At 37.4% G+C, this 13,199-nt stretch overlaps 1 protein-coding gene across 1 annotated transcript; it reads right to left on the reverse strand.

The window, feature by feature from the left end:
* Positions 1-2,130: 2,130 nt before the first annotated feature.
* On the reverse strand, positions 2,131-12,911 carry LOC113119154 (terminal nucleotidyltransferase 5A-like). Its single transcript, XM_026288398.1, has 2 exons — positions 12,399-12,911; positions 2,131-4,080 (listed from the first exon to the last, which is right to left on the reverse strand). Exons 1-2 carry the CDS (start codon positions 12,552-12,554, stop codon positions 3,055-3,057), a joined length of 1,182 nt encoding a protein of 393 aa, XP_026144183.1. The 5' UTR covers positions 12,555-12,911; the 3' UTR covers positions 2,131-3,054.
* Between the last annotated feature and the right edge of the window lie 288 nt (positions 12,912-13,199).

The following is a 13,199-nucleotide window of genomic DNA, read 5'->3' on the forward strand; positions in this document are numbered from 1 at the left end:
CACAGCAGGCCATGCTTCATGGTACACATGCACGGCTGTCTGAATCTGACAGCAAGCTGTATTTATGCTTCCCATAAGAGTCTTAAATTAATATCCCAGGGAACGATCTGTCACACTTGAATGGTCGAGGCGCCCTGTTTGCCATAGTTTTTACCAAGTGCTTTTTACTGTTCTTCTATTAATTGCAATTCCATATTCTATAACTCATGCTGTGCTATTAGTTACAGCCTTTGCTGCCCAGAAATCATTAACTTGTTTAAGAAATAAGATATTTTCTGTCTAGTACACTAGTTTGTCTTTCCTTTTATTTATTTTAATGTGACATTCACAACTTCTGTAATGGATGAAACTAGGCCAGAGTTCCGGAAACAGATTTTTTTTTTTTTTTTTTTTTTTTTTTTTTCAAATACACAACCAATTAGATTGGATTTCCTGAGGCAAACACCAATGCAAGGCAGCAAAACAATAGTTTTCAATAAAATTATAGTTTGGAATGTTGGTAACCCTAACTATGCAAAACAGGTGAATAAGTAAAAGCAGTTTTAGAATTCTGTAAATCATTTCAGAATTACAGTAATTAAGAGTTTTGCATCTTTCAACTTGTAATGCTGCAAACTTTCAACTCTGGATTTTATGAAAGAAAGAAAGAAAATACAGTTGTGATGTCACATGGACTATTTTAACAATATCCTTACTACCTTTATGGGTATTGATTGTGGTACTACCCTTGCTGTCTATGGAGGTTCAGAAAGCTCTCAGATTTCATCAAAAATATCTTAAGACAGCAATGCAACTGAAATCTTCCAAGGCCCAGAAACGTATAGCCATCGGTAAAATAAAAGTGTAGTCAGTGGTCCAAGCATAATTTTATAAAGCACCATGAATACCTATGACTTCCGCCATTATTAAGAGTACCTCTGCATGTAAACAACAAATGTCTCACATTGTGATACTCTTTACAATGGCACCCTAGGGTAACGCAAGTTGTTATTTTTGCATTGTTTTTTCTGCGTGCAAAAAATAATTCTCACTGCTTCCTAAAAATTACGGATGAACCACTGATGTCACATGGACTATTTTAATGATGTCCTTGCTACGTTCTGGGTCTGGGTACCTTTCAGTTGCATTGCTGTCCATGCGGGGTCAGAAAGCTCTTGGATTTCATAAAATATCTTTATTTGTGTTTCAAAGATCTTAAAGGTTTAGAACAACATTAGGATAAATAATTAATGACAGAATTTTCATTTATGGATAAACTATCCCTTTCAGAATCATGAACATGAACTCTCTGCAAACGTAATGTGTCTTTTATTTAATTCATGTTATTTTTTTTCTTATTTTTTTAAATATCCTTTTAATATTTTAAGTACACTACAAGTGCACAATCATTGTACTTCTTTTTCACAAGGGTTAAAAGCAGTAAATATCCATTCTGAGCTCAACACATGTGCTGTACACACCTGATATCTCAGTTTAAGAACAGCCCATGGCACAGTTTCCCGTCTGTCACACCAAATGAAATTATTAGTCAGTGGTACATTAGGTACCATGACGCCAGTGCTTCAATGATGGCCTGTAGCATATACACAGAGTACAACAACATGTGGAGCGTCTGTTTCTAAACTGCATATTCAGCAAGCAGCACATTCACTGCTCTCCTAACAGCTGTTCATCAGCTGTGTCCTCAGCAACAATGAGCACAACACGGCCAACACAAGCACAGCCTGCCCTATGACAGATATAAACCATCCACATCCCAAAAGACATACATTACAATGGCCCAAAAACATATTTAGACATTAAAATATCCGAATGTCACTTTATTAGATAATAAAATAACAATAAAATATAATTTCTCAAATCTACAACTACTTTTCTGAGTCATTTTTTAAATGACTTGTAATCATTTGGCATCCAGGTAATGTTTTCATTGTCATCATTAGGGTCATAATACTATAAGATGTTTTTTGTTTGTTTGTTTTTAAATTGACTTATAAATAATAATATTATCCACCATAAAGTTTAGCAACATTCACGTTATTATTATTTTGTAACACTCCATGAATATTTTCCTGTACTCTTTTTATTGTGATATATGTGCATGCATTTCGACAAATATAAGAAAAAGACTAGGAGCAATTTTAGCTTTATTTCTTTTTTTATGATTTGGAAAGGAAATGCCATTACCCTGAAAAAAAAAAATACTGTACTATACAGTAGCCTGGAGAACAGAACAATAAACATTTATAATTTACATACAGATCAGTTTGTAGTTGGTTTCAGGCACTTGAAGTCACAGAAGTAACATTACACTTAAACTGCAACATGTAAAGTCTTTGGTACTCCGTTTTTTCAAATAAGGAAAGTAGCAACTGAACTGAACATAGTCTCCAAGATATACTGTTTTTCTTGATTTTGTTTGTTTCTCTTTTTTTGCATAACCTCAACAAAAGCGGTTTCATAACTTAAAAATGTTTCACTTATAAAACATGAATGGGTTACACATACATAGAGTAATGAAGTGCTTTAGACATTTCCCCACCTTCCTCCCAATGAAGTTCAGTGAAACAGGTTGGTGGCATCCACATTAAGACACAATATCTCACATTTGGTCTCTATCCAATTTTGCACAAAAGCAACAAAAAAAAAAAATCTCATGAAATCATATATTATAATATATATGATTATATTATGACAATATTATGCATAAAGAAAGTTAAGCCTACTTGTAAGACCATTATTTTTTTATTTTTTTGTTTTTCAGCGTGAAATAATTTTAAAGAAATATTTAGTACAAGAATTTTCCAAATCCCAAAATATCTCGTATTTGCTGTAATGTCTTGATTTTCACTTTAATTCTCATAAAAAAATATGAAAGTATAATGAGAATCACAATTGAGAAATGGTCATTTCTTTGCACAAAATATGTTATTTTTCTGTGAGTTGTGACATCAACATGTTTTAATGAGATTCCCCTTGGAAAGTCTGAGGATTTTAACCAAACATCATCTGAAAACTGCAAATATTCCCCAGCAGTGTTTGTCCTTTTATAGCTCAGCTACAAGGCAGCCATGTCTGATAGGAGTTGTTACAGGCAGAAATGGGCGAATGCACATGTGCTACATAATAGTTGCTGAAGTTGACGTCTCTGACATAGGGTGCCGGTTGGTAGTAACACGTAACATTAGACAGTGCAGGAATCGCGTTCTGTTCGGCCAGCACACGTAGTGCCAGAGAGGAGATGAGCATGAGCGTCTGCCTCCGCTCATGGCCCATGAGACACACGGTGCTTTCGTCTACCACACGATGGAGAGTCACGAGGCAATCGTACCTTTTGTGCTCCATGCCGTTAAAGTGGTTCTGCAGGTACGCCTCCAACTTCCTCTGCTGCTCATTGATGTCTGGGAAGTCGATGAAGAAGCGTGAGCACATGTAGCGCTGGAGCGTCTTCATCTGCGTCTCAGACACTGGACGGAAACCTCTTACCAGCAGGTGGCAGTATTTCAAGAGCCCGCCACCACGGATCTCTTCCGGACTGTGCGTAGCGATGATTTTGGCATGTAGGTGTCCCAACGCTTCTTTAAAGTCTCCAAACATGCTCTCTCCAAGCACAGTGGGATGGAAACTCTCGGACATGGGTGTCTCGGAGCAGCGGTCGAAAAGCAGCAGCGAGTCCAAGCCGATCTGAAAAGAGTCCACGCTGAACTCAAACTGCCGTCGCAGGGAATCCACAAATTTTAGCTCCACGTTTTTGCCAGTGTTATTGGAAAGTGAGATGAGGCTCCAGCGGTCCGTGTCATTGCAAACCTTCACCAGCTTCTGCACATACGCTTCCTTCAGGGTCAGGGCGTTGATGCGGTCCCGGCTCACGCCAGCAGGCAGGAACTCCAGGAGGCTGTCAAGGACCACGTCCTTCACCAGACGGAAGGTCCTGTCATCGGTCAGACTCAGACCAAAGATCAGGTCCAGATCTTTGTAGCCAAGTCCAGTGTCCTGGTGGAGCACATAACTGGCAGCTGAGCCATTCAGCTTCACATCCCGCACCACTACGCCTCGCTCCTCCAGACGAGCACGAACCACCTAAAGGTGAAGGAGACACAGAAAGAGACACTATTAAAGGCCGGGTAGATGATTTGGTTCAGAAACATTGTTTGTTTTGCTGGTTAAAAGTAAGTCTCTTCCCATGCGGAACCTGATTTTACCAAGTGTGAAATGTTCCTGAATCAACATCTATGTTGACACTGGAACAACATTGTGATTAACCAATCAGATTTGAAGAACAAGATTATAGTTTTTGTGAAGTTTGGGCTTGCAATCACTGTTTGGTGCTTGTACATCAGTGTCATACATCTATCATTTCCTCTGATTTTAGAGATTATTCATGGTTAAGGATGGGTTTAGGTGTATGAATAGGGATAGGTTCAAGACACAATTTTGGGATTAAAATGTTGTTAAAGGATCAACAAATTATGTCAGAAAATCTTCATCCATCCGGTCTGAACATTACAACAGCCTGCCTGTAAAATATGCATTTGCAAACTTCTGCGCACCGTTTCCACAGACATGATACGTCAGCAGTGCGTTCTAGCATGAATGAAAGGTGCTATCATTGTAACATTATGCACTTTTTACTGTAATGTTTTCTCACTGGTGAATGAGACCTGAGATAATCTGACAGTGTTGCATTCAATCCTCCCCAAACACCATCTCTCATCGTGTTGCAGGTTAGTTCCTGTTCTGCCTGAGAGCATTTGTGTGTTTTGGAGGAGGTGTGGCTTTGCAGAGCGACTATGCAGGGAAGGTGGGGATCTTGCTTTCAAAAATAACTTGCTATCGCTAGCCATTTTTAAAATAACCTTCCCTATCTTTAAGCATGATAACCCTTTTTTTTTTTTTTTTTTTTTTTTTAACAGGTTCCTACAACTTTATCAAAAGGGATGGAATGCCATTTGTATTGTGATGACCGTTCAGACACAAGTCCAAGACCATATTTTACCAAAATCATGAGCAATTGGACACAGTCTTCCCAGCAGGCACAGGATGTCAATATAAAGTCAGGTTGACAATGAACATGATATCAGACAGATGGAGTATTTTGGCTGAGAATGAAAATTGGGTTGATGTCAGTATTCGAAACCAGTTTGAAGTTGACTTTGCATTGGTTTTGGTTACACAACCTAAAAACAACATACAGCAACATCATCTGATGTTGGTATTGGACATCAAATTAATATTGACTTAAGATGCTGAAATGATATTGAATACGTTGTAACCATCTTATGACACTGTGTGCCTCCTGGGTTGACTCTGACTCAAATTATGCAGATGATCTGGGGTCTTTGAGGACTAGATTTGTGCTATTGCTTATCTTTGGACCAAAGTACATTTTGTGGTACCTCTTGTGTGACAATGGCACAAAACCAGACTTCATATACCCAGAAATATTTACACTGACTCGGCTGGCCTCGATGCCAATCTTTTATCTGGGACGGCCAAAAATCGAGCAGTGTGTCTCAGGCTAATTCCACAAATCATCACGGGATTCAACAAATCTATTAATATACCTTTCACATGTATGGGCTGTTGTTTTTCCAATAAAATGTATGTAATTTCTCACTAATTGGTTACTGAAAAAGCAACCCATTCAGTCAAAATATATGAAAATCAATTATGTAAGGGGGAATTTGGGGAATTGTGAATGATGGGCTTGCAACTTTCTGAATGAGGCTTGCAATCCTACAGAAACTGTGGAGATAAATGTGACCCTGTTCACACCTCATTTGAAATGTGTTGCAAAACTAGGCATCCACAATGCACAAAAAAACAAGTACAGAAATTCAAGAAGAAGAGGAATTGCGTTGGTTTAACAGACCAGCTACATTAGAAGGAAATGGCAACCTTTCTTTCTGAGGTTCATGCAGTGCAGTACTGTAATTTAAGTAAGCTTCTGCACACTTCTCAGAAACAAACACACACCTCTATCAGACTGGACAAAGGTGAGAACTGAGATGTAAGTCTTCACTAGAGAACGATTCAGTTTTCCCTGGGAAATGAAAAGTCACTGCTGGCAGTGGCAGCTTTCTTGCTTTTCTGTCTTTAATCTGTACATCTTTCTCTCAAACACACACAAAGCCAAGATGGCCTCCAAAGAGACTCCAAAGCCAGCTGACATCAGCTAATGAACAACTTTTAAAACAATTGACATTCTCAGTGATTAGAGAGATATAGCTATAAAATAAATGGGGCGTTATATCAGACTGAGTGTGACCCACATATTTAAACAAACCAGTAGTGCATCCAAGAGCACTGAAGAAATGGAGAATCTCCACTCAACTTGACAAGATGTGATCTAGCCTGTGTCAAAGACCTAGAAAATTGAGAATCTGTGAAACTCTTTACTCTAGTTCTCTAGTCTATTTCTAGTCTATTGGCCAGCCAGAGTAGAAGAGACTTAAGTGGATCCGATGGAGAAAACATCACTGCCATGATGCTAGGGGTGTGTGAGGTGCTTGTGAGAGCATTGATATGAGGATTCTGAAGTAATACAAGTGGCTTTTCAGAGCATTGCTATTGATATGCAGTGACTAAGGTGTTAATGTGCATTGCTATATATTGTTTGTACCACTTTTTCCTTTGTCTCTGATTTATGAATGTGGGCTTATGCATTGTCTACCCATCACACCACATGATAATGGTTGACCTATTTGTCTGCAGAGTTACATAATCCCAGCAGTGTCTGTAGCTTTCACCAACTAAATGGCAAACTTTTCATTTCATCACCAGATATCTTTTGACAACCAGTATAAAAAACAACCAGGTGAAAAATCTGAGTTAAAAAAAAACAAACTACAAGACGCTGGAAAAGCACTCAATACGAAGAACAACACAGTGCTCCAGAACAAATGTTGGTTTTCCGTTTTTATAGCAAAAGTCGGGACATAAAATGAAGCTTTCAGATCTGTTTCCACAAATGGAATTATACATTTGAATGACCATAAAAAAGAACTGCCGGGAAACCATTTTTCCAGCATGGAGAACTAGTTAATTACAGTGGTAACCTTACACTTTCAGACAGATGGCTAACTAAAATAGGGACATTTTTTTATTTTTTATTTTATGATTCCGATTTATCGTTTATTGGCAGGATGCAGCAACTATTTAGTTTACAGACACATTCTCAGTATACAATGGTTGTTTATTAACATGTATAAAACGAGTATATTGGCTGTTTATTAGTCATTATAAAGCACATATTAATGCCTTATTCTGCATGACCATATTTTAGATCCCTTGATCCATCTCATACCTATATCTACCAACTACTTCACTAATAATAAGCAGCCAAGTATGAGTTTATACAGGGAAAAAAAGTCATAGTTAATAGTTAGATAATAGAGAACTTGTCCCTGAAATAAAGAGCACTCATACAAAAGACATGTTAACTAACAGCGCACAAATACACACACGCACACACTGAGAGAGAGAGAAATAAATAGAGAGGGGATGGGGGATGGGGGGTGGGGTGCGTTCACTTTAAAAATACAACCAAATGAATGCAAAATCTTGAGAAGTGCTCTTTAAAATTAACTGCTTAAAAAACATGCTACGCTAAAAAGGTAACGCTGATTGCTGAACCTCTATCAAGCCAGTGATGACAAAAATAGTGCACATTTATTGTGATTACAATATCTTTATAATATATCTTCATTGAGTTCACCAGGGATTCTTTATCAAGTTATGTTTCTTCATAACAAAAAAATAAAAAATAAAAAATAGGATTACTGAGACTATGTCATTGTTATTTATAAGAAATGGAATCTCATTTGTGATCTGTACAATTAAGACCACATTTAAAAAAAAAAAAACATTAAGCATTACTACAAAATCCATGTATGACCATTTACAGTGCATCAGAGGTGTCCAATCCTGTCTCTAGGACCTGTCTACACCTTCACTAATCGGATAGCTATCTGATTTATTAAAATGTATCCATTTACACTTGGCCGCATAAAAGTGTCATCGCAAAATGGATATAAATCCAATCTCCAATTGCTGCTTTATATTTAAATTTAATGGAGCTCACATCACCGAAATCAAAAGATAAGATTTTATTAATGATCAGCTCAATATTTCAATATCAAACCCGCAATAGGAGAGCGCACGGCATCAGCACTGGAAAGATAAGTTAGTCACACTACTTTCAATGAAGATGATTGTGTGTTGAACATCTGAGTCTTATTTCAGTTTGCACTAACCAAAGAGATCTGGTTTTCCGTACAAGGTAATACCTCAAGGCTACTTCCTTTGATCCTATGTGAAAGATTTGTAAAAAGGCACAAATGCACTGGTCTGACTGTAGCTGACAAAGCCTTGGTGACACGTAAACTCACGTCCTGTTTGGTTTTCCAACCTAGCTAAAAACGGTCCTCTGCTTTATTTGTGGGATGACTGCGAGGCAGATTTCCACACTGCATTTTACAGGTTCAGCCTGGGGAACAGGCCAGCAGAACAGCATCATTGCCCCCTGGACACCCACAACCACTGTGAGCACAGTGGACTGCCAAATGTAAAGGGATGAATGAACCACTTACGAGTCTCTGACACTGGCCCAGGCTCAGGAGATGAGTCAGTGAATCCACTGTACTAGAATAGACTCTGAAGAGTTTTACCCGTTAAATCTTTCCCAAAAATTCACTTAATGGAATCTCTGAAATTCTAGCTATTGGCCATGGCCATGTGGATAATCCTAGGTGTTATATGAAGCTTGGATAAAGCTTTAAGCACTTACTCATATACGTAACTTCCATTACACCAGTTCTGTGCTCCATTAGTATAGACTTTGTTTAAAGAATCATTAATCTGATTTTCTAAACAATAACCCAAAATGAAAAGTGTATCATAATTTGATCACCCTTCAAATATTCCATACCAAAACATTTTTATAAACAATAAAAAAAATTCATTTATTTATTTTTGTGGGTGACAGAAGAAAATCCTAGAATGTCCAAAGTCATTTAAAAATAATGAACATGAGATGTTGAGCACCATAAAAGTGGTCCACACGACTCGAGCGCTGTAGTCTTCTGAAGCCAAATGATCAGTGATGGGGTACGCATCACCAGCAACACGAGTTACGTAATGACACTACTTTTTTCAAGTAACTAGGAAAGTTAAAAACAAGTGCTCAGCCATCTTTGAATTTTGTCTTTTTTTCAATAGCACTGTTGGATCATGTTGAAGTTAAATTTGCTCTTGAAGTGGGTTTACTTAATGTAGTGTTAACGAAAGTTATGTCCATTGTAATGTTCGAAGCAGGTGTCATAACAAATGGCAGTAGCCCGAGAAGATTTTAAAACGAGTGGTTTATTTGTAAATTCGCAATGTGGAAATAGAAGAAAGAAGACAAAGAGTGCAGCTCTGAAAAGAGGCTGAGAGGTCTACATTTGACGGAAAGTCTTACAGGTTTGGAACAACATGAGTAAATGCTGACAAAACTTATACTAGCTTTTAGATACTTGAATTTCTTTAAACTTAATTTCTCTGGAGGCCAATATTACCACAATATTTCTAAAAAAAAAAAAGATGCATTTTACACTAAAATGAGGTTAGACAGGCTGTGTTGATTAGCTCCCCCTGCAGGTAAGGGTGTATGGTGTAATCTAGTGGTCTCAAACTCAATTCCTGGAGGGCCACAGCTCTGCACAGTTTAGCTCCAACTCCAATCAAACACACCTGATCCAGCTAATCAAGGTCTTCAGGATCACTAGATACTTCCAAGCAGGTGTGATTTGGAGCTGGTTGCTTGGAGCGGTGACCCTCCAGGAATTGAGTTTAAGACCAATGGTGTAATCTGACGTGCTGGAGGGATGTATTTCTTTAAGACATTCATTCACATACTTAGAAAAGCACCTGTTCTAAGACAGGAACAATGGGAATGGCTTAGATGTGGAGTCGGTGTATCCTTTCAGATAAAAAAAAAAAAGTAATCCTGAGGATTTAGTTTACACTCTGGCCAAACAGAAAGATTTACCAGGCTCTTCTTTACAACATGGATGCCATGTCAGCGCTGGCCCACAAGTCTACTGTTTCCAACAGGATTAATCCACTGTTAACCTTATGGGCCACAAACAAGCCAACTTTGTCTGCTAAACAGTAACAAAGATAATTGATGAGAGTTTTTCAGGCAGTTGCAAGCAAACTACATAGTCATGAGCAGAATTGTCTACGGTTTGTCTTCCGTCTGGGAAATAATCTGTACTTATTACGTTTGGATGGACAGTAATTCTGTGAATGTAATTGGATGGAAAGTAATAAAGGTGCTTTGAGTACAGAATATTCAGAGTTTTGAAAAAAAAAACTGTCAGATAAACCTGCCACTAAACAACAACAATGGTTGCTTTATATGTCAGTCAGGCGGTCTCATCCTGTCTAAATAGGCATTTCTGACCAGCCTAAACTACAAAGTCAACCAGATTTTAAGCTAAGTCAAGGGTCTGGCTCTGCAAGACTACAGTTATTAGGTTGTAACCATGAACTGTAGAGTAACTGTAATGACTGTTCATCGTGTAAATGAACTACTGGCATTACTGAGAGAGTCTTATTTATAATAAAAGTGGATAGTTTTCATAAAGACTAAATTAAAAACTTAATTAAAGATGGGATACTGCAAGACCTAAAACCTTCTGGACATGTATGTGGTTCTCACATTAGATACAACCAGATGGTAGAGTAATGAGCACATTCGTTGGAAAGGTCGGTGATGTCAGCAAAGAGTGGCCTAATTTCGAATAACCCATTTAATACGGCGGGGTAAAAAATACTATATATATATATATATATATATATATATATATATATATCTTGTTTTACTGATAATTGTGTGAACTGGCTTTCTTGCAACAATGAGGCTGCAGTAAAACAAGCTAAATGAAGGGAAATACTACATTCCTTTAAAAATATATATATATATATATTATAATAATAAGCAGACCCAGAGGCTTTTTAATTAGTCACACAAAATAAGTATACGTTTTAAACATTTATCTCTGCTAATAAAAATGATCTGTGATCTAAACTTCATTCTAGTTGTTGTTGCTTTTTTAGTTATAATTAAAAAATGAATCTGTTGAGTGTATATTGGTGTATGGAATAATATCATAAATAATCTGAAGAGTCTCCCTGGATGTTAAATAGATTAAAGGGAGAGAAATGCAGAAATGAATGAACACCTGCTGATATCTGCTGGAATCCAGCTCGGAAGAAAAACTGCCACATACACCTTTTCCAGTAAGACTGCAAAAGTCATGACTGACTGCAAAAGAATGAATCTATTACAGTAAAATAATCATGAAAAAAAAATGATCTTCTTGGCTACTCGTTGAGAAACTGACAGATTATACTGAAATGTAAAATGAAGATGAGATGCTTAAATAGAGACTTTCACTTGAAAAAAAAAAAACTACCACAGAACTTTAAACACTAGTATGTTAAAAAAATTTAACAATATCTTAGTGTAACAAATTGTGCATCAAGATGTCAATGCATAAACATGAATCAATTATTATTACATTAATACATCTTTACTGAAACGAGATGAACAGGCCTACTATCATTTCCCTTCGGTTGATAATGGCAGATTAATCATCCAGTTATTTCCTGAATGACAGTGAACTGTTCATGACACCGGAGAAAAAGCATGGATTAACAAGTCGTTTCTCATAAACAATGATCCTTATGTAAATATGATTTCATAAATCCAATCCTGCTCTAGATGGATGAGGTTAAAACTTTATAAAATAGCCAATAAACTCATACCCATGACCACACATTCAGTTTTGTCACTTGGCAACAATAAACAGCCTATAGTTCCAACAATAAACTATATTACTTGGATTTTCTTTGTTTATTTATTTATTTATTTATTTATTTTTATTTTTATTTATTTTCATTCTGGTGCTATACGGAAGTAATATTAGAATCCTATCTGTTTCATAACCATAACAGTATGAACTAGGAAACATAACTTTTTCAAATCTTGGATCAAGAATTACAGCAGCTGATTATTATGAATAATATTCCTACGTTTTAATAATAATAGTGACTAACACCAATTTGCTGTGGCCTTATAAAATAATCTTTTTTTTTTTCTTTTTTTTTTTTACAAAATAAATTGTCATCGTAACAGTGCTAGTTTATAATGCCTTGTTTTGTTTTGTGTCTGAGAGAATTAATTAGAATCCTTCAGGAATGTTCCAAATTATTGTAACACTTAGAATTGGAATTCTATCCACATTTCTTACTGCGTTCCATTTTTAACATAGAAAACCCCATACAGTAGCGATTTCAACCGAGGTTTCGTCGGCTAGGCTACTGTTTAATGTGAGCCTGAGATCCTGTACCTGCACGATATGCCGTGGCTGAACGGACAGTGTAGGGAAGTTTCCTCGGCCGTGGATCGGGACACATTCTCCCAGGATGGAGTCCAGACGCTGCACCTGCTCCCACGACAGAACACAGCAGCGCCGGCTCTGCTCCGACTCATCCCCGGAGGACATGGCGAGCTCAGTCCGGTGAAGACTCGCGTCTGCTCGGTGGATGTCAGCTGGATGCCCCGACTATATGATCTCCGCTTATTTCGGTTTAGGAGTAGAACGTCAAATCGGTTTCAAAGCGTGGGTTTTAAAAAAGATTGTATCAAAGCAAAAGAATCCAGATTATTATCGATGCACAAACGAAATGAAGCGTCTCCTACAGTCGCGGTCTGCTCACTCCAGTCTAGCGTTCATTCGCTGAGTCTGGGATAAGCCTACAAATACATTTAAACCTGACTCATTTACATACGCCTCTCAATTGGTCCGCTTTATGAATAATTAGAACCTCCATAAGAACGGAATTCCATGTGCCCGCCCCCCACACGTATACGTCATATTCCCGGCTGCACTCACTGGCTGTGGGAGGAGCGTACGGTTGTGTGGCAGCATGTGTTCGGTTTGTTGTAAACAAGAACCAGGATTCTCAAAGGCTAGTTAGTTTATTACACAGCTAGTTCAATAGTACATTCAACCCTTAAGCGTTTGACTTACAATAGGTTTTGCCTAAATATATACACTCCCATGAAGAAGGTGAGTTTCAAAAGATGTCACTGGGGTGGAACCTTTTCAAAAAGATTTTTTTTTTTTTTTTTTTTTTTTTTTTTTTAC

The sequence above is a fragment of the Carassius auratus genome, chromosome 19, assembly GCF_003368295.1.
Source record: "Carassius auratus strain Wakin chromosome 19, ASM336829v1, whole genome shotgun sequence".
Taxonomy (NCBI): Eukaryota; Metazoa; Chordata; class Actinopteri; order Cypriniformes; family Cyprinidae; genus Carassius; species Carassius auratus.

Coding starts and splice junctions, on each gene's coding strand:
- LOC113119154 (XM_026288398.1), bottom strand. CDS start 12,554: ATGTCCTCCGGGGATGAGTCGGAGCAGAGCCGGCGCTGCTGTGTTCTG. Junction 4,081..12,398: donor AGCCACGGCATATCGTGCAG/GTACAGGATCTC, acceptor CTTCACCTTTAG/GTGGTTCGTGCTCGTCTGGA.